The sequence below is a fragment of the Prenolepis imparis genome, unplaced genomic scaffold (genome assembly GCF_030444845.1).
Source record: "Prenolepis imparis isolate NDT839.2.m4 unplaced genomic scaffold, iyPreImpa1.0 SCAF_7, whole genome shotgun sequence".
NCBI lineage: Eukaryota > Metazoa > Arthropoda > Insecta > Hymenoptera > Formicidae > Prenolepis > Prenolepis imparis.
The window spans coordinates 8,587,567-8,607,513 of record NW_028141165.1 but is presented as its reverse complement, the minus strand read 5'-3'; the positions used below and the strand labels follow the sequence as shown (position 1 = coordinate 8,607,513).

General features: G+C 37.1%; 1 protein-coding gene across 4 annotated transcripts; it reads right to left on the bottom strand.

Moving 5' to 3' along the window:
• Positions 1-3,741: 3,741 nt before the first annotated feature.
• Phr6-4 ((6-4)-photolyase) lies at positions 3,742-18,367 on the bottom strand. 4 transcript variants are annotated; one of them, XM_083042082.1, is made up of 12 exons: positions 18,084-18,366; positions 17,388-17,941; positions 10,847-11,080; positions 9,567-9,818; positions 8,981-9,165; positions 6,982-7,211; positions 6,434-6,601; positions 6,070-6,210; positions 5,558-5,709; positions 4,770-4,972; positions 4,601-4,627; positions 3,744-4,505 (listed from the first exon to the last, which is right to left on the bottom strand). In XM_083042082.1, the coding sequence occupies exons 3-12, from the start codon at positions 11,062-11,064 to the stop codon at positions 4,363-4,365; spliced, it is 1,719 nt and encodes a 572-aa protein (XP_082898208.1). In that variant the 5' UTR covers positions 11,065-11,080; positions 17,388-17,941; positions 18,084-18,366; the 3' UTR covers positions 3,744-4,362. The 4 variants fall into 4 exon arrangements, 3 of the variants coding, with proteins under 3 accessions (XP_082898209.1, XP_082898208.1, XP_082898207.1); XM_083042083.1 differs by lacking the exon at positions 17,388-17,941 and having other exon boundaries at positions 3,742-4,505; positions 18,084-18,367; XM_083042081.1 differs by having other exon boundaries at positions 17,388-18,366.
• Positions 18,368-19,947: the final 1,580 nt, after the last annotated feature.

The following is a 19,947-nucleotide window of genomic DNA, read 5'->3' as shown; positions in this document are numbered from 1 at the left end:
ACTGATTTGTTCGCGATCAGATATCTTCTCGCGGATTGAATAATTAATTGTCGTTTTAAGCATCTGACAGCTGCAAATACATTGACGTGGAAAATCGATGAAAACGCTTTATCCTGCATCGCGACGTCGCGGAATATCCCGATTTCACAAAATGCCCCCTCGATCGAAGTATTGAATATTAAATGCGCAATTCTATAACGCACCGAAATAATATCGCGATTGATATAATTAAAATTAGCAAAACGCATGGCCAACGAAATAATTAATTATCGATTCGTTTCTGTATTGAATGGCGATTATTATCGCGTCACATTATTTAAAAAAAAAAAGCTGTGTGGAAATTCTTCTTTTGTCTCTTTCTCTCTCTCTCTTTCTTTCTCTCTATCGCATTAGCCGCATTTAATACAGAAGTTACAGGATAATTTCAATCACTTTTGGTACTTCTCCTCCGTAATAAATATGTAGATTTATGATAGATTTCCAGAGAACGCTTCGTGGCTCTCTAGAATCTTGATGTAATTTTCGTGAAAAATTCTGAGGAAAAGTGAAAGAGAAACGAAGTCGGATCTCTTGCATTCTATGCTCTTCTTCTCCTTCTCCGATCTCCGATCTGCGGATCACTGAATCGATCTTAATGTGATCGTACTCTTACGAATTGCCTATCGAATCCGCGTCGGTGACACGTGCCGGTGACACGTGCGACATGATAGGAAAAAGAGAAAAAGAGAGCGACAGCGAGAAAGCGCGAAATATTACAGGTAATTTCAAATGTAGAAAAGCGTAGAGTGCGCGAGGGCACCTTATAATCGTGAATTGAGGATGAAGAATTTATAGTGAGTTGTCGTCGTCGTCGTCCTTTTTAACGTGCGTCCTGATTGCGTAAGATATTGTTAGCCGAACCGGCAATCGTCGACGATCGAGAGAGAATGAGAGTGAGAAAGATATATTTTTTTCTTTTCGGCCCCCATCCGGATTTGCGCGACGTTTCTCAAAAGCCGTTCACGTAATTGAAGACGAAGAGGATTCACTTGCGCGACGATAAAATCAGTCCGTACAATCTATAAAAATAAAAAAAAAAAAAATAGCGCGGTAGTTGGCGATAAAACTGTGGAAATTAGTAGCCGATTAGAGCCGGTAGTTATCACTAATTACTAATCTCGAATAAAAGAAAGAGAGAGAGAGAGTATGTGTGCCTGAATGAAAGAGAAATTGAGTGGAACGTAGAAAGAGATTGTACGGTCGCACGAATGACAAGTCGCGCCGATCCGGGCAAGGGTCCTAAATCGATGCATTCTAAATGAAAGATCGCGTTTTGCAGTCGGCCTGCACCTTTTGCCGCGAACAACGTCCGGTTTTTCCCGGCGCGCGATCGTCGACGTATATAGTTTGTTGTAATAACGAAGAAAAAAATTTAATTAGCAAATGTGTGCAGAGTTGTGCGCGTTTGTCCAGTACGATACTGAAAAAGAAATAGATAGAGATAGAGATAGAGAGAGAGAGAGGTATTGTATCCATCTTTTTCTCAATTGAATCTCGATGCCCACAATCGATCCTTGAGCTATCAAATTCGTGGATTCTGGAACCCTCGTTGAACTCTCAAACTTTCGGAATCTTCTTGAATCTCCTTAGATTCTCGCGTTCCCGAATGCTTGGACGAAATTTCTCATGGATAAGATTGGATCTTTTAGATCTTTGGTTTCTAAAGTCTCGCTTGGAAATTATACTATTATATTATCAGTATCGATCAGGCTCTAAGATCTTCGGTATCCCCGAAGAAGAGACAGAGATCCTTGGATGCTTAGATCTGGAAAAAACCTCCTATCCATGATCCTTTTTGAATCTTTAGAATTCAAGGATCTATATTATACTCTGAACGCTTAACTTTTGAATATTTCTTATCCTCGGATTCTTAGGATCTCGCAATCGTAGTTTTACCCCTTATAGAGAGTATCAGCTGTTCGATCGCGCGAATTTGATCTCGCAAGGCATGGTTTTTGCAATTATGACAGATCGAATTTTGCGAAAGGAGGCGAACAGGTGACTCTTTTCCTCTTGCGAGAGGGAGGACAAGCTGTTCAAAAGTGTATTTCGCGGTGTATTTTACGCGCTGGTATTTTTTCGGTGTTCCGCGGCGATAGATTGTGTAAAATTAGAGAGAACGAATAAATAAAAAAGAAAAAAAAGATGAAGAGACCGCGCCCCGCCGCAGAGCCGGTTTTTTTGCCGGTATACACACATATAGAGATATTTACGTAAGCAAGAAAAAAAAACACAGCAGCGGCGTCGTATATATATACATATATATATAAAATAAAAATGTATAGATAAAATAATTTTTGGGAGCGCGACGCGATTGCCGAGTGACGATGATGTTACTACCGTATGAGACGAATAATAATACACAATTAATTATTATTATAACGATTACAATTAAATATTGTCCCGATTATTATTAGAGACGTATGGAGATTTATTACTGCGACCACGAAGCTCGCAAAGAAGAAAAAAAAACTTTGATCTTTTATCGCAAGGAGGACACACAACCAAATATATAAGCGTTTGTAAGGCACACATGAAAAAAAACACAAAAATAAGTTAACGAGAGAAAGATCTGCACGAATGGAAGCGAGAAAGAGTGAGAGTGAGAGAGCGAGAGAAAAAGAAAAAGCAAGAGAGTGAATGAGAAAAAAAGAGAAAGCTCGAGCGTTATAAATGCGTGAAAAAACAAGAGAGAAATAAAAGAATGCGTGTATGAGAGAAAGAGACATTAGTTCCGTTTTTGAGTGTTGAGAATGTTCATTTGTAATTGTTTAAATCTAATGAGAAATGTACTGTAAAACTATAAGTACTATAGGCACTAAAAATATATCATTTGTTGACATGAAAAAATAAAAAAAACCGACTCTGTGAATTCTGTCAGCGCGCGTGGCGTATTGCGTATATTTGCATTTTATACATGCGTATATACACATAAACACGCGCGTAATTGCAATTGCAACGCAACATATTGCGTGCAAGTACCAAATTCTGTTTTTTTTTTCTGTCCTTTCTCTCTCTCTTTCTCTCTTTCTCTTTTTACATTTTACATATATACATATAAACGAAACCGCGAATTAAAATAATGAAATAGTGTTGCCGCGCCTGTTGTGTAAATGAAAGTGTGCACATCGCGTGAGACGCGCATCTTAATTAGGCAAATGTCGAACGACGAGCTTCAGTCTAGCATTAAGCCATATAGTGATATATACATTATATATAATATATGTATAATATATAATATATAAAAATATATATAATATATTATATATATTATATATATAATATATATAGATATATATGTATAATATAGGCGACAAACGTACTATGAAAAGATTTTGTAGCAAAAACAAGAGAAAAAGAGAGGGATCTCCGTTATGCACCAGAGATCTCTGATGCTGATGAAGTACCATTAAATCTCAAATATGATAGAAAACCATTAAATGTTCGTCTTGTCAAATTGATCAACGTTTATTTCAGCACTCGTGACTAACGTGACGATCTACTTTTCTGTCTTCGTCGTTTACAAGAAAGAAAGAGAGAGAAAGAGTTATTCAGTTATCGAATTGCATCGGGAATACGCGGCACTTAGGGAAACGGCGCCTTCGAGATCCACGAAGAGGAAGGTAAGTGACATTTCGATGAGACATTTACATGGAAAGTATCTTTTATACAACGTATGTGCACTCGCTATCTACAACCATCAGTCATAAAAAGTTGAAATGGCACGGTTGTTGATCAATAATATATTGCGCGAGAGGGATATTGTTGTACAGTTGTTACATACAAGCGAAATACAAGGTATTCACACAATAAACTGCCGACATATACGAACGATCGTTACGTAACGTGCTCGCTAAATCTGTTCGTTATTTCTTTCTTTTTACAGATATTTAAAAAATAGTTGCAATGTCCTTTTATATCTATATGCTTGTAACGAGGTATCGATCCTACGATTAACCCTTAAAAATTATCGTCTGCAATTATAATAAAAAAATATAACTATTATATAAAAATATAATTACAAAAATCGATAGCTTTCATTCATAATATTAGATATCATTTTTATTGAATTTATTTAATTTATATTAAATTATAGAGACGAGAACAAATTAAAATAGAAAGTCGCTAATTAAAGTCAAACGTAATTAAAAGCCCCGTATTCTCGGGACTAATTAAGGGTTAATCGAAGATATACAAACGTAGAACTCTCGATTGAAAAATTCACGTGCCGACGCTTTTAGTAAAATTCACAAGAGAAGGAGAGACAGTATCAACGCGTTAAGACACAAACACGCTAACGGATTCACTAAGTAACTATATCGGCTATTGCTGCTGTTGTTGTTGCTGCTGCTGCGCGGAATTATTAATAGTCTCCCTTTTCTGCTTGTTCTCCCGATTTGACGAGTCTTGCTTCCTCTTCTCCTTATCAGCATCCGTCAGTGGCGCCAACAATGCATTCAGCAAGCCTTGAATCATCAGTATCATTAATGCAACTTCTACCCGAAGTATGTTACAAGTCTGATTAATCATTACTTAATCATCGAAATCAGAATTTACTTACCGATGTTCTCTCCTTTGAACGAAGCGCCTAACAAAAAAAAAAAAAAACAATATTGATTAAAACACCGTCATCAAAAATCAATCATTATTCTCTTTTCACAAAGAAAAAAAATTCGATCGACGAGATACCTTTCCTTTATGACTTTATCGGGAAAATCATCGATTCTCACCATTGCCGCGATACTTGTTCAGCTGCTGGTACACTTGCTTCATCCGCTCGATGTTGATGCGCGAGTTCTTGCTGTGATTCACCATCGGCAGCGAGTATTCCTTGCCGATGATGCACTTGGCGGTGTGTTGTATACTGAGCGGTGCATTCCAGGGTTCGTGGATGTATCGGGTGGGAAAGTTCTTGAGCACCGGCAAATAGCGTCTGATCACGCAACAGTACAAGTAGAATCGATTAGTTATCGAAGGAGATGATAATCCTTCTCTCTCTCACGCGTAACACACGTGCAAAATTATTATTCACGGAAAAATTGAACAGAAGAAAAATTAACGTGGCGGAAGAAACTGCGAATAATTTATTTTGTTTGCGCTCTTCGTAAAATATTGGATAATAAATGTCATTACTATTAAAAGCGTTAATAATCTGATAATCGGACGTTGTCGTCGCCAACGATTTGCCACGATTAAGCTTTAATGGAACTAAGCCGTTTAACGTTCCATCTATTTCGCGATTAAATTCTACTTTTCTCACATACGGATTCACGCCCGATGAATTAGAAATTAAGATCAATCAAGATTAAAATTTCCATTAGTCCAGCCATCGCGTGAGCGTTAATCATCGTACTCCGATATCATTGTACGCGCGATTGTTCGTGTAAACGTTATTTCATCGAGAAACATAAGAGAAATACATAAACGCTCGTCGAGATTTTTTTCGAAATTGTTTGACAGTCGCGCTTCTTATTAAAAAAACAAAATTGAAAAATATTTTAATCGCGCGATTCATCACCTGATATAATCGCCATTCGGATCCGCTTTTCTGCCGAATCGCACGGGACAGTAGCAGTGGAAAAATTGTTGGAAGAACGAGCTACAAGACAGCCACATCCACATGCCTGCATTGACAGACCAGTCGGCGTCCAAGAGCAGCTCATCGAACACCTTAAATTGATCCAATAATAATGAAATAATGAAAAGTTAATTTAAACAGCCAAACCCCTAAATATTTCACAATTATTTAATGTTAATAATCTGTCATAATATTAAATAGCTATTTCGTCAAATTCGCTAAGATTCGGTGAATAAAGTAAAGCACATGAATTATTTATATCAATCGCATTTAAGCGATTTTTTTGCATTAAATTCAGAATTATATTATATTAACGAATGCACTTCACGTACTTTCGAAAAAAAGGACCTTGCAACGATGTTACGAAAAATGTTACCTAAACAGCTCATGCTAATAACAAGAGCAAGCGGATAAGAGGCAATAGAAATGCCAGGCACGCCGTGACATTTTACCTTCATTCCTTCCTCCCATGAGATCCAAAGGTCGCCTCTGGTCAAGAAGCAAGCAACCGCATGTCTGGCCAAATGATGTATCCATCCCTCCTCGCGCAGTTGAGTCATGATCGCATCGATCCATGGAAATCCAGTCTGACCCTAGTCGGCGAAAAAAAAAAGAAAAATTTTACATTTGACCAATCTTAAAGTCTTTGAAAAAATCGACAATTTTTCTCTTCTCGAATACAAAAGTCTACAAAGACGTCAATATATAAAATGACATTTTTTTGTCCGAAAAAAGTCGCGACAGGGTGGAGTCTTGAATTCGCGTGCAGATGATACAGTTTTCGGTCTGTGATTGTGCTCAGAAATTCTCACTCACGTTCGCCCATTTTGCGAGAGCCTCCACGTTCTTGTCCCAGGGTATCTGCACGCAAATCGGATTACCCTGCATGCGATCGAAGTTGGGGTTCTTGGTCGCGGCGCAGTGAAAGAATTCGCGCCAGAGCAGCTGTCCGTGCAACGAAAGCGGTGGCATCGCCTTCTTTATCTGAAATGGTATTGTTGGCAGGGGATCCAAAGAGATCATTCGCTTCGAATAAGCTTGAAATATGCAAACGTCGTTCGGATAAGAACAATATCTTCGTTTCTTCGAGAGAGGAAACAGGCGGCAATCGATAGAACTATGTTCTCGCTAACTTGTAACACTAACTAGGAAACTTTCGGAACTTTAAAGATAAAAATCCCACGATGTATAATTAACGCGGGTCTCTCCAAAGTTTCGTTTAATTATTACCGAGAATAATCAAGCCGGACGAGAAGAAAGGAAGCGAAGGGGAAAACTTCCGCGATACACATACATATTTTTGCGCTCGATATCGCATATCGCGAGCGGTGACTTATAGCGGTCGGATTGCGATCGTCTCGTACCTTCTTGTACAGATCGGTGAGCTGGTAGTAGAAGAGTCGCGTGCTGAGACACCCGAATCGCAAATAAGGCGAGAGCCCGGTCTGACTCGGCAGCAGGGACTGCGGAGTCATCTTCGGCCTGCCAAAGCTCGCCACCCACGCCTTCCTCTCGAGATGACGCTCGAGCCGCGCCAGGGCTTCGCTCTCGCCGCCAACCCACACAGGGGCTAGCAAACTCTCCGTATCAAAGCCTGTAACCACAAGGAAGGAACAATTAGGGGCTACAAAGATAAAAAGATGGAAGATCCAATTAGGAGTACGATCTTACTGTGCATAATAAAAATGTGTAAGCAAAAGCTGAACGTTTAATATCTGTAATTAAATATAATCCTCCTTTAGTCCTTTAGCTCGTGACCGAGCGTGGTGACTTCTCTTATTCACATACATGTGTTTGGGCGTGAGGATTGTACACATGCATATGTGCACAATTAAATATAATAATTAACTATTAATTTCAATATTTATGAAAAATATTTATGATAAACAGATTTTTTGCCCATCTATTAAATTTTAGTTAAAAATTTTGATAGTCTAAATATATAATTATTTTTTAATATTAAAAAAATTTCTATTAATTTAATTATTAATATTAATTAACGTTATTAATTATTAGTTATTTTTGGATATATTAATTTTAATTTTAATATTAATTGCCTCAATAATTAAAAAATTAATTCCTAGAATTAAAATTCAAAGGAATATCTTCGCAAAATATCTTTAAGAGCGTGTAATAACTTAATTACTTAGAGTACACAAATAAAATTCTGTTATTTAATTGCTGTCCAGGCAAAAAAATCGATCGTTTAGCGCTCAAGGGGAAAATAGTGCCACGATATTTTTATTAATCGCAAGTTGTCTTAAAATGAGCAAATAGTCTGTCACTAAGATTAAACTCGTGGATATCTAAGACATCTTGTTTTTTTCTTCTTCATCCCTTCAACATACGAAAAATCGTAGGAAAAGAACTGAAAGTCTTCGGGATATGCTTTGACATTTGATAACAATGAGAAAGAACGGAAGCGAAATGACAGAATAACGAGCGACATTTGAAAGTGAGGGAAAACAACACAGGAACAATATCGGGACTATATGGATCTATAATGTCAACGCGGTAATAAGCTGTTGCATAATGCACACAACGGGGGAAAACTTGAAGACGCTCGTGACATTTGATAATGAAAACAATCAATTGAAATAATTAATAATCGATCGAATTCTCCCTTCGCGTCGCAAAATACATACAGGAATCGACGGATATTGTAATAGGGAATGAATTCACGTTACACGAGATAACGCTTCGATTCCACCCTTACAACAGGGTGCATTAATGTTGCAGCAGCTAATCCGCCGCGAGTGAATTTTCCATGACAAGTGCGATAAATTCGCGTTAATCTGTCTAGTCCGGGATATTCTATTCAAAATGCATATCGCATATTATTGCCCAATTACAGTTGAAACAACAGTATTTTGACTTCGGGCGATTTAACATCCTCCGTGCGAGGATTTAATTTTAATTGGAGCTAAATGATTACCCGAGATAATGATATTTACCTGAATCAATTTAAAACCGACATTTTTTTTAAATATAGGCATTCTAGAATATTTATAAATTTTCACCTTTTTCTTCGATTTTATGAATCTTTAGACATATCTTTAATTTTTAAAATCTGAAAAAAATAAGTATGAAGCAAAAAATTTTCAATTAAAAAAATAATTTTTTTTCAAAATAAAAAATCGCAATAAATTAAACTATCTAGGATAGCCTATACCCTGCGCGATCTTTCGAGGGTTGAAGATGTTAAAAAAGAAAAATTATGACATTTTAAGACTCTCTTTGTGATCTGCAATTAATGATGAATTATTATTTCAACGAGATTTACGATACAATTTATCGAACAAAATTAATGGACTCTAGAATTAAGACTCTTGCGCGTCCGGACATATATAGATCTTTTCTCACCGAGTTCCTCGAGGGTGGGCACACCGTAATGGTCATCGTGGTCGTCCTTGAGAGGGGTGTAGGCACTTCCGATGCAGGCGGCGGTCACCGTTGGTACTGGCGGTTCTGGTGGTTCCATGCCGGCGACGACGTTTTGAAATTGATGATAGGTCAGCGGCGGTTTCCCATTGTTTCTTTCTATAATCCTGAAACGCGGAGAGGGAAGGTGCAATCGCGAAATAACTCGAGAATGACGGCAAAACATTTGTAATTCTATAGTGGACATATCTGTGCTAAAAAGATCTTATTGTTAGTACAAAGATATAATTAACTAACATTTAGATTTCAGAAAATGCCTTTGACGTTTCTTCTCTTTGCTCATATAAACAAGGTCTTGTTGAACAATACCAATAGTTGCAGGATATAATCCTTGCAATTCTCTAAAATTAGATTTTAATTACAGCCTAATTTTGCACCGAAGACGTTCTACATCTAATTAAATAATTTGAATTATCTAATTGATATCAATATTAATTAAATAATTCATCGATAAGTAATTTTGTTAATTCATCGCTAAATTGATCGGATATGGTTTTCTCGGACTCACTCGTCCAGTTTGTAAAGAGTGTGCGAGACCTTCTGGACCACCGAGATACCAAGCTCCTTGCAGAGTGCCGAAATGTTATAGTCTCGCACGCGACCGAATGGTTCCGAATCTTCTTCGAAGGTCAGGTTCGTCGTTCCCCATTCCTTGAAGAGTTTAGGGAGGGCGTCGGCCGGTTGACCTCGAATCACGAATAGACGGGAATTCAGCTTCTTCAGGGAACAATCCAAATCCTCCAGGCACTGCAGCAGAAACCTGCATCGGAATATCACGCAAAAAATTGATGATCAAATTACGTGCTCAATTTTATATAAACGAAGGCAACGTTATATAATTTATTACCGTAACATAAATTTTTTTGACATCAACATATATTATTTTTTTTTTTATTAACTTCATAAAGAGAGAACGTCGAAGAACTGTCGCTGAAGAAGAAGAATGATATTGAATGATAAGAATAAGACAATTAGATTTTACACCTTCATAGTAATCGAGATGTCACGTAAGCATAACGTAAATATGACGTGTCTCGCCGTTGTTGATTTATTTTTGGCTGCCAATGCTATTGCTAATGTCCTCTTCGTCAACCGTGATTCAGTGGGATTATCGACAGCATTTAACCGCTGCGATCGCTTAGGAAACGGTTACATAACGCTTAATCAACATGACAAATGATGGACGATGAGAGTAGCGCTCGAACGTTCGTCGCAGTAATGCAACGAGATTGTGCGATGCAATGAAGATCTACTGCGCCGTTTGTGTTGAACACAATCTCGGCTGTCGCCATTATCGACGAATTAAATCGTCATCACATTCTCGATCGTTGCAACATTATATCCATTTAAATTCAAACAAGTTGGATATTATTAATATTAATATTATTAATATTAATAATAAGGGTATTTTAAGTTATTAATATATTAACATTAATATTAACATTATTACCCTTATATTAATATAAATATTAATAATTTAATATTAATATTAAATGTCTTAACATTAAATATCTCAATAATATTTAATATCTTAAATTTAATTTGCAAACATATTTTAATAATATTAATATTAATATTATTAATAATTATTTATTAATAGTTTATAATAATATTAATATTAATAATTTAATATTCCTAATATTTAACATCTTATTTAATATTCAAATATCTAAATTCTTTTTGCCATTCGTTTGCAACAAAACTGAAAAATAAACCAAATGTAAAACGAATCTAACAATAAGTAGAAAGATTTGTATCTACTGTGTGTGTGTTTCGGTGGTCGTTTACCTCCATTTATTGATGCCGACATTGGTGCTTCCGGCGAACCAAGGGTCCAGGACGAAGACGCACCGGAAAGTGGATGCCCCCGCGAGACCCTCTTTCAACGAAGGGTTGTCGTGCAGCCGGAGTCCCTTACGGAACCAATGAACCGTGTGTTTCCTGCCGTCGCCCTGGACACCCGATGTCACCCCCTGGCCCATTTCGTTGTTCCTACTTCCCGTCATCTTTTCTCAGCGCACCCTTCGAGAAGCGGACATTCTTAATTAGTTTACTCAACGCAATGGAAGTAATTGCATTACTGTTTCCGTTCGCGGTGGGTTACTGCGGTAAAATGATGGGATGATATTTATACAGGAGTGTTTTAGGAGTGGCAAGCAAATTTTTTTTCATGTATTTGTGTTACCGAATTCCTTTCACAACGCAGTTGTTTTTTTAATCCCAATAATACTTGATTATACCCAAAATTTCTTTAAAAAATTCTGCTTTTGTTCTATGAATTTCTATTAGAATTAGTTATGCTCCTAAGATTTGATCTGTCATTGCATGTTTAATGTAATCTTCCTGCCTTAATTTAGCATCTAACATACATATAAGAGAAAAATTTTGGAAGATGCGTCTTCCTAGGGATTTGTAAATTTAAAAAGCGAATTTGTTCGACTCTTCTCTCGCTACAAGATTCCCTTTCGATTACGGTAGATCAGTTGAAAAAACGCGCAATCTTGAATTCCCTCGTGCAGTCGACATCTCGAAAAGAGTGCTGGCACGACGGTTTTCTTCGAAGCCGAAAGAAAAGAGTACAGCGGGAATCAATCCCCGTGGGAGACCTTACAACTGCTGCACCCTCAGTCGTTTCCCGTCCGCGCTAAAGGGTCCGTCTTCCCTTTCGCAGCTAAGCCGGAAAAATAAGAGTCGGCTTGCTCGATCTTGCGGCCGAAAGCTTCCTGCTCGATCCCGAACTACGCGTCGTGCGGAAAATTTAATTTTCTCTTCAGATATCGGATAAGAGGACGACGCCCTTGATTGGTCTGACTCGACGTCTCGCCTTCTCCGCGGGGACGAGATCGATTATTATTAGCACTTTGAAAAGATCGTTTTCATTCTCTCGATCTGTATCGAAGAAATTTAATTTTCTCAGATATTGCCAGATCTACCTCCTGCAGGACAACCTTGAAGAGCAGGACGTCGTCTTATGATCGGTCTGACGTCTTCGACGTCTCGGGGACGAGAACGATTATTATTAGCACTTTGAAAAGAGTTTCATCCCCTCGATCTGTATCAGAGATATATATTTTTATTGACTATAGTCGACGTGTAGCTAAAACGATCGGAATTCAAGAATTATTATTTCCAATGTTATTATCTAGAATTTTTTGCCACATTTTTCTCTTATTAACAGTAATTTCGCTTTTTCCTCCTCTTGGATTAAGAGATGTTGTCCTTTCGAGTAATGACACGATCGATTAGGAGTTTAGCTTTATTACTTATTATCGAAGGAAATTTTGATGTAACTCAATTTTCTCAACAAATCCTTGATCTATTCTATTTTCGCACTCTATTCGCGAGAAACTATTGCAGCAAAACGTGGTTTTGTCATCGCGCGATGATTCACGCAATGTCGCGAACTTTATTGTTGGCGAAATTAACATATCCATTGTATACGCGAGCGCGTTACCTCGAGACGAAAGTTTACTTAAGACATGCAAAAATTTGATCTTTCGAGAAATCTGGCTCTTTCCCGAGTTGAGCGCGCAAAAAGCAACGGGGGATGAAGAAATTTGGGAAATCAGACGCGCAGTTTCACGAAAATAAATTTCTTCCGATCTGTTTGGCTTTCGTGTGGGAGGATAAAATGTTACATCTTGCAATTACATTTGCGTAGAGTCTCTCTCCTCTTTTTCTCTCGATAAAAATCGATTTATTATTACACAGATGGGAGATTATGCTTTCGCAAGATGTAATCAGTCGTTGCTTCCGGTCGAGAAAAATCTCTGGCTCGCGAGATCGAACGAAATTTCCAGACCGCCCCCTCCTGGCACACGGTGGTTACGGTTGATTTCCCTGGCAACCGAAGAAATAGAGCGACACGGGTGCATTAATTTTATCCCACAGACACGTTTATATCCACTGTGCCAGTGACGTAACCAACAGGTCGATGAAGGACGAGAAGGAAAAATGTTCTCTCGATGAACGAAACGTTGACTTAATGTCCATCTCCCTCTCTCTTAAATTTTGAAAAAAGTCATTCATATTCTCTTTAGTGAATGTTTCAACATATTCTCTTCTTTCGTTATTAATGATTAATTATTATTAATATTAGCACGTGTAGAGAAAGAGAGAGAGAGAGAGAGACAGAGAAAGAGAGAAAACAATTTATTATTCCGAGGCAAACGCCGTCAGCGGAGCAGGATAATCAAGATCGATCCTTTTGAAGTTCCTCCAGACAAGGGGGTTGGTGGGAGAGGGTGACCTAAATGTTGGTTACGCTACTACGCTGCATCCCGTTGCGAGTTCCGTGTGTGTCTCTCGTTTTCCAGCAACGGCAGCGAAACCGCTCGAGAGATTAGCCCTCAGACGTACGAGGGCTATCTTTTGGCGCGTTATTCATGAGCCGGGGGAGATCAACGCGCATTTTGCCGTAATTTATTGCGGAATTCATTCCGCCTGTGATACACTGTCCCCTCTCCCCCTTTACACACATATATACATGTATGTAAACCGTAAAAGGACTCGGGGTGTACATGTATCGATGTGCATCAATAGATTTTTTGAGGGGGAGAGATGTCTTTAATAAATTCTGCGAAAGGGCAGAATTACACTAAATTAAATTTACTCGAATTTTCTCGTAATGTAAGCTTGCCAGAAAATTTAGCGACTGTATATATACATGTTTGAAAGCGAAATGTCGCGTCTGACTTATTTCGTCTGTATCTACTGGATGACCGAAATACAAACTTGCTCAGAAATCGATCTGCATCGTTATGCAATGATGACTGACAGTTTAATTATGGATTGCATTAGGAATTATTGGACGGATTAACACGACACATTTTAACACGAACAGTTCGACTTTTACCCCGTTTTTATATTAACGCCGATTATGAAATACAATATATAATACATTTGACATTCCGACTTGTCTTTCTTAACTCTCCTTAAAGTTCGATATTGCATCGTAGCTACACGTTTCGCCACGGGGGCAATATAATCGAAATTTATCGTTCCTTGATGGAATTATCCTCTTGTTCTCTTCCGACAGCTTCCCCTGGAGAAACTTCCAGCAATAAAACCAATACGCCAACGCGATCATCGTTCATCGCGATCATCGATCGTATTTGCAGATGGCACGATTCGCCGGATTCAGCGGGGGGTCGCGGTAGAATTTCCCGAGGAAATTCATTTTTGAGACGAGAAGCCACGCAGAAGGGAAACTTTGATCCCGAACGCACAAACGAACGAAGAATGTAGGAGACTCGTTTTCACGATTGCGTCGCGGAATTAGCTTCGACCTCCCGAGAGAAACATTGACAAGGATTCTGGCAAAAGGAGCATACCGTGCTTTAAATATTTATATTTACGTTATAGTAAAATAAACTCGGGCTAATTAGTCGCGTAGTCGAGAAAGATCGACGTATAAAAGTCTGTTCTTTTATGATATTTCTCGATGGCTAAAACGCGAAAACGCACTTTGACGATAAGAATGCAGCTTCTTAGAGCCGGAAAAGTTAATTAATGCGTCTAACATCGCGATTCAACGATCGTGAATATAGCAAGAGATATGAAGGAGCGCGAAGAATCCATATAAATAAGGAAAAAAAAAACGCACGTTAAGATCTTTTTTTATTCAAAATTAATTAATATTGATAAAAATATTATACTTTATATCAATCATTATCAAAAATTGCCAGAGAACTTATTGATTTCTTCTGTAGGAAAATTTTATAATCGAGAATTTAGTCGTAATATTTTTTGACAAAATTCTTGAAACGCTCAAGAAAATGTAAAAGAATTTTTCATCCGTACCTCGTTTCTCTGTACTTTGTACAAGACATTTAGTTAGACAGATAATTCGATGATTAGTCAAGAATTCGAGATTATGAAAAATAGCGTATTCGTGTTTTTAAGATTTTAGAATTGCATAAGATTAAAAAAGGTGATTTTCACTATATTTATATGAATTTACTACAGAAAATTAATAATAAAAGAAACGTTTTATATACATACATTTAAAAATCTGAAAAAAGTTTTTGCTACTTTCTTTAGATTTTTTATTCAAAATTAATTAATATTGGCAAAATTATTGCAGTTTATATCAATAACGATATCATTATTAAAATTATATCTGCGCTCTTTTGCTATATTTTAATATAAAATGTTTAAAATGTTAAAAAATATAAATGAGATTTTTAAACTTGATTTTTTTAACATTAAATAAAGTAATGGAAATTTAGTAACACGGACTCGTAACTGTTTGAGTAACGATAACGAGTTATTTTTGCGTCAGTATTGCATAAGATCGTCATCGTCGATGATGTCTAATTATAACAGCGGTGATTAACGTCGTGTATATGCGAAGCATCTGTGCGTAAAACTATGGATCGAATGCGATTCACATGGTTTATTATTAGTCACTTCCTGAATACTTCTCGGCGAAAACAAAAGAAGTAATTTATCCGAAATAAGCGCTAAGGATTTAATAAAACGGTCAGGATACACAGTCACCTCCAGAAGTAATGCACCTCCAGAAGTAATGCAATCGCAAGTTCCTGGAGGGCTCCCAACCAACGCCCGAGATGGCCACCGCAGTGGTTTTAGTGGGTCGGGGGCTACTAACGCCCCTAAAACCCACATAACCCTATGTCCCTTCCCCGAGGGCTTAGGGTATCTCCTTGGAGATTTCCACTGCGTTACAAAAAAAAAAAAAAAAAAAAGGGTACACAGTCAGGATTCTCTGCTACTATATTTATTACGTAAATTTTATCAACCACCTGTGGCGTCGCTCGCGCTCTGTCGCGTAATAAATAATTTTTTTGCAAATCAACGCGAAATTTTACAATTTATTCAACCCCCTTCCCTTCTCCCTCTATTTATTTGAATGCGTCGCTCGTTGTTGTTATTTTTTTTTCTTTTTTTTTTCTCTTTCACCGATCCCGATTGCCCATTCATTTTCCGTGTCGATGGCGATTATATTCGCAATTTTATTTTATATATTCTAACGTGAAAATCTGATTTTCACGTTAGAATATATAAAACGCGTGCGTTTTGCGTATTCCACGAGTATTCGCTTCCTCTCGTAAATTCGCTTATCTATTCGGAGATATATTCCACGTTGGGTTCGCACGTTCGCAAGAACATCGTTAACGACGTTCGTCGAATTATCGGGAACGATCATGTGAAAGAGAGAGGAAATTCGACGCGACACTATGTCGTTTCCGGAGCTAAACTATCGTATCGTACTTTGATGGATCAGCGTGTTTAGCCGCAACGATATGACAGTGACTAAATAAACGTTTCGTATTTCGTTTCCCTGTGACAAGACGCCGACATCACGACGAATTTCACGGCAAATCCTCTGTAAGCGTTAATTGATAAGGGTCGAAATTGGGCAAAGTTGGAAACTTTCATTTCGTCTCAAAAGTATCCACTCGTTGGATATCGGCAAATCGTAAGTCAACCCTTAGGAAGAGACGGGGCCGAACATCTGTTTCTGATTTCAAATCAATTCGTCGTACGCGATAAATATAGGGGTAGGAAGGAAAGGAGCGGGAAGAATCGATAAAAACAAAGTTCTCAGTAACATCGATTAAATTGATCATTCCGAAATTAGTAATCGAGAATTTCTCTCTCCGGTAAATTCTTAATGACGTTTCCGCGTGATATTCAGCGACGAGGATATTAATTTCGCGAACGACTTATATATACATTAATAATGAATTATGCACATTTTGTAAACATTATTCACCAAGCATTCTGTTAACGCCTTGCGGATTTACTGATTTATTTGATTATATCTTTGAATTGGAATTTAAAATATATTTGCAAATATATAGCGATGCATGAGATTAATCTTGTCAGAAATTTCAGAGAACAAAACTTTACAGAATTTTGTTAGATTTTGGGTATTAATTTTTCACAGACTTAAAAATTCTTGAATTTTAATAATTAACAATTTACTCGAAAATCAAAATTTGCACCATTTCACCTCCTTTTCATGCATAATATAATTTAATGATCTTCTTATGTATACATACATACATATATGTATATATATATATCTATGTGTGTGTGTGTGTGTGTATATATAATAAAAATAATCAAGAAATTGTTTGTATAAAATAAAATTTGCATCACTTTTCAATCAGGACTAGATTTAAATTATATATGTACATATATTACATATATGTATACCTATATATATGTATGTGTATATATGTATATGTTTAGGAAGACCTTTAAATTATATTACGCGGGAAAGGGAGATCTTTATACAAAGTTTTTGGTCGTCCTAATGCGAGTTGTATCGCATCGCGTGCACTACTTTCTCTCTTACTTTGACTGAAGTTGGTGAAAGCGCACCAGTTGGTGAAAGCCCAGATTAGAAAGAGACCAGCTGGTGCTGCAATCCGCTGCAATAATCCGCGGAGCGGAATCGTGACGAAGAAGTCGCTTTCTTTCTCAGCCGGCAAAGTCCAACAGAATTCGTTGCGAAGCGCGCATCATTGCGGTTTCTTTCTAGTGTGATTATCGCGCAAAGAGTCTCTCGCAATCAGTGTCCGAATTAAGGATATCCGTTCGAAATAAATTAAATCGATCGAGAAATTAAATTGACAATGAGAGATTCACACTCGCGACATCAGCTCATCGTTGCGATTCCAGATTAAATCCGAGTTAAAAATTCACCGCGTTAAGTTTTGCGAGATTTTACAAACAATTTTTCGATTCGACGACGCTTCTCACACAATCAATATCCAAAGTCTCGATTGAATTTACATTAAATTATATCAATGATGATTTATTCGCCGATTCTTCGCGTCGTCGTTATCAATCTCGACGTTGCGCCAAATGCATTTTCCTCCTGTCACTCGAGTCAATGCACTAATTCTCCTAATTAAAAAAATGACAAACCACGATTGAACATTAACATTTCGCACTGATAAGAGAGTTTCATGCTAGCAATACGTGATAACACACGAAGTGCGCGACGCAGATCGCTATCTCCCGAAGCATCGCATTAATTAACACTCACTCGCTCACTCGTTATTCTGGTGTCGCGCGCGATTCCACATCCGTCTTGCTTCTTTTTTTTTTTATATAATTATTTATTTCACTAAACTACGATAAAAAATGAGAGCGACAAAGGAAACCGCACTGCACTGCACTGACAGTCGATCGCATATGCGAACTAGTCGTGGGATGCTGATGGACGAGGGGGCAGCGTGCAGAGGTATACCGAGGAGACCGAGCCACGCCGAGTGCAACGTGACCGCTAGATCCGCGCGGGTCACGTGGTACCGCGGTCACGTTGCAGCCGCCGTGGCTGTCGAGAGTGCAACCTCTCGTTCTCGTCGCTCTTGGAAGCAAACGGGCTTTCCCTCGTCCCCTCTTCGTCGTCGTCATCAGTCTCTGCCCGAGGCCATCGTCCGTTTTCTATATTGCTCGCTTCGTGCGTTCTCCTATCCGGAATACGTAATATTCATATTCGCGGTCTCTACAAAGAGTATGTCATCCCCCTCGCCCCTTTTATTCCGAGATTGTACAGGATATTTTTGGACTCTGACGAATTTTTTGACAATTTTTTGATAATCGATGGTTTATCGAAATATTTTCTTCCTTTCTTTCTTTAAAAAAAAATTTCTTTCAAAATTCATATTTAGAAAAAAAAATTTTTTTTATTTGAAAAAAAATTAAAATTAGAAAAATTAAAATTTAGAAAAAAATTGTATCTTGCTTACTCTCATGCTGCTTGCATCGAAAAGTTGCGACGCACGATTTCAATATTTTCGCTAAAGAGAATCCAGATTTGAGTCGAAGAATCTATTCTCAAAATATTTTTCAATAGATATCTATTCGATAGATATTTGATATTATAAAAAATATTTGATATTATAAAAAAAACTATTGATAGACGGATTATCGATTTATTGATTATATTATTTGTATAATAGGATAGCAGATAGAATATAGTATAAAATAGAGTAGCAAAGTTGCAAGAAATGTTCTTAACAAGGAATGTTACGCACTTCTTTGTCAAGCACTTAATCCGCTCGATAAATTATTTATATATTTTGCATAATCATCTCTTTTGATTGATATCAATTTAAAGCACCGGACCGTAAAACGAAGTTGTTATTGATCTGCAAAACCTCTCGCTTGCGTAACGAATTTGTGTTTGGCTGATTAAAATAGGCTTCGTTGTATTGAATGAGAAACTTGAATTTAACTATTCATCGCGCGACTCATCGATCCGGCAATTTAATGCGCGATTCATATGAAAATTTGATGAAGACGCCGCTCTCTTCTCTTCAGACGTAATAATAATTATATATATGCTTCTCCAAACTAATTATAATTTAATTACAGCTAAAGCTAAATAAAGCTAAATAAAAATAGATTAATCTACTATTTCAAAGGGGTTTTTTCACGAACAAACTGTTTAAAAGTATTGAGATACTGCATCGTATTTTGAACGAATTAAAGTGATACTTCTGTATTTCATGCATTTAATAAAAAATGTATATAATCAAGTGTATATTTAATCGAAAATGTATAAAAGTGAAAAATTGTTTTGCAATTTCAAATATCACAATACAACTTTTTAATTATTCCAAAAGAATTATGCGACTCCACTTATACTAATATAATAAAAATAAAGATAAAAGACCCATTATAATACATTGTACATATATTAAAATGTACACGTTCATTTTAAGGAATACTTATAAATATATAATTGTCTATATAATTATATAGCTTTTTTAAAAAAATCGTACATCCACAAAAAAATTGATCCAGACGAACCTTTTATCTTCATATCGAACTTTCAGAATATTTGCGATTAATAATAAATTAATTACATACATATATGAAATAAAATTCAGTGGCAATATAAA

What these genes read in the sequence shown, in the direction of transcription:
- Phr6-4 (XM_083042083.1), bottom strand. Translation starts at nt 11,064, where the DNA reads ATGACGGGAAGTAGGAACAACGAAATGGGCCAGGGGGTGACATCGGGT. An exon ending in GTCGGCATCAATAAATGGAG is followed by an intron (nt 9,819 to 10,846) that starts GTAAACGACCAC and finishes ATTCCGATGCAG; the next exon opens with GTTTCTGCTGCAGTGCCTGG. An exon ending in CATGGGAGGAAGGAATGAAG is followed by an intron (nt 5,710 to 6,069) that starts GTAAAATGTCAC and finishes GATCAATTTAAG; the next exon opens with GTGTTCGATGAGCTGCTCTT.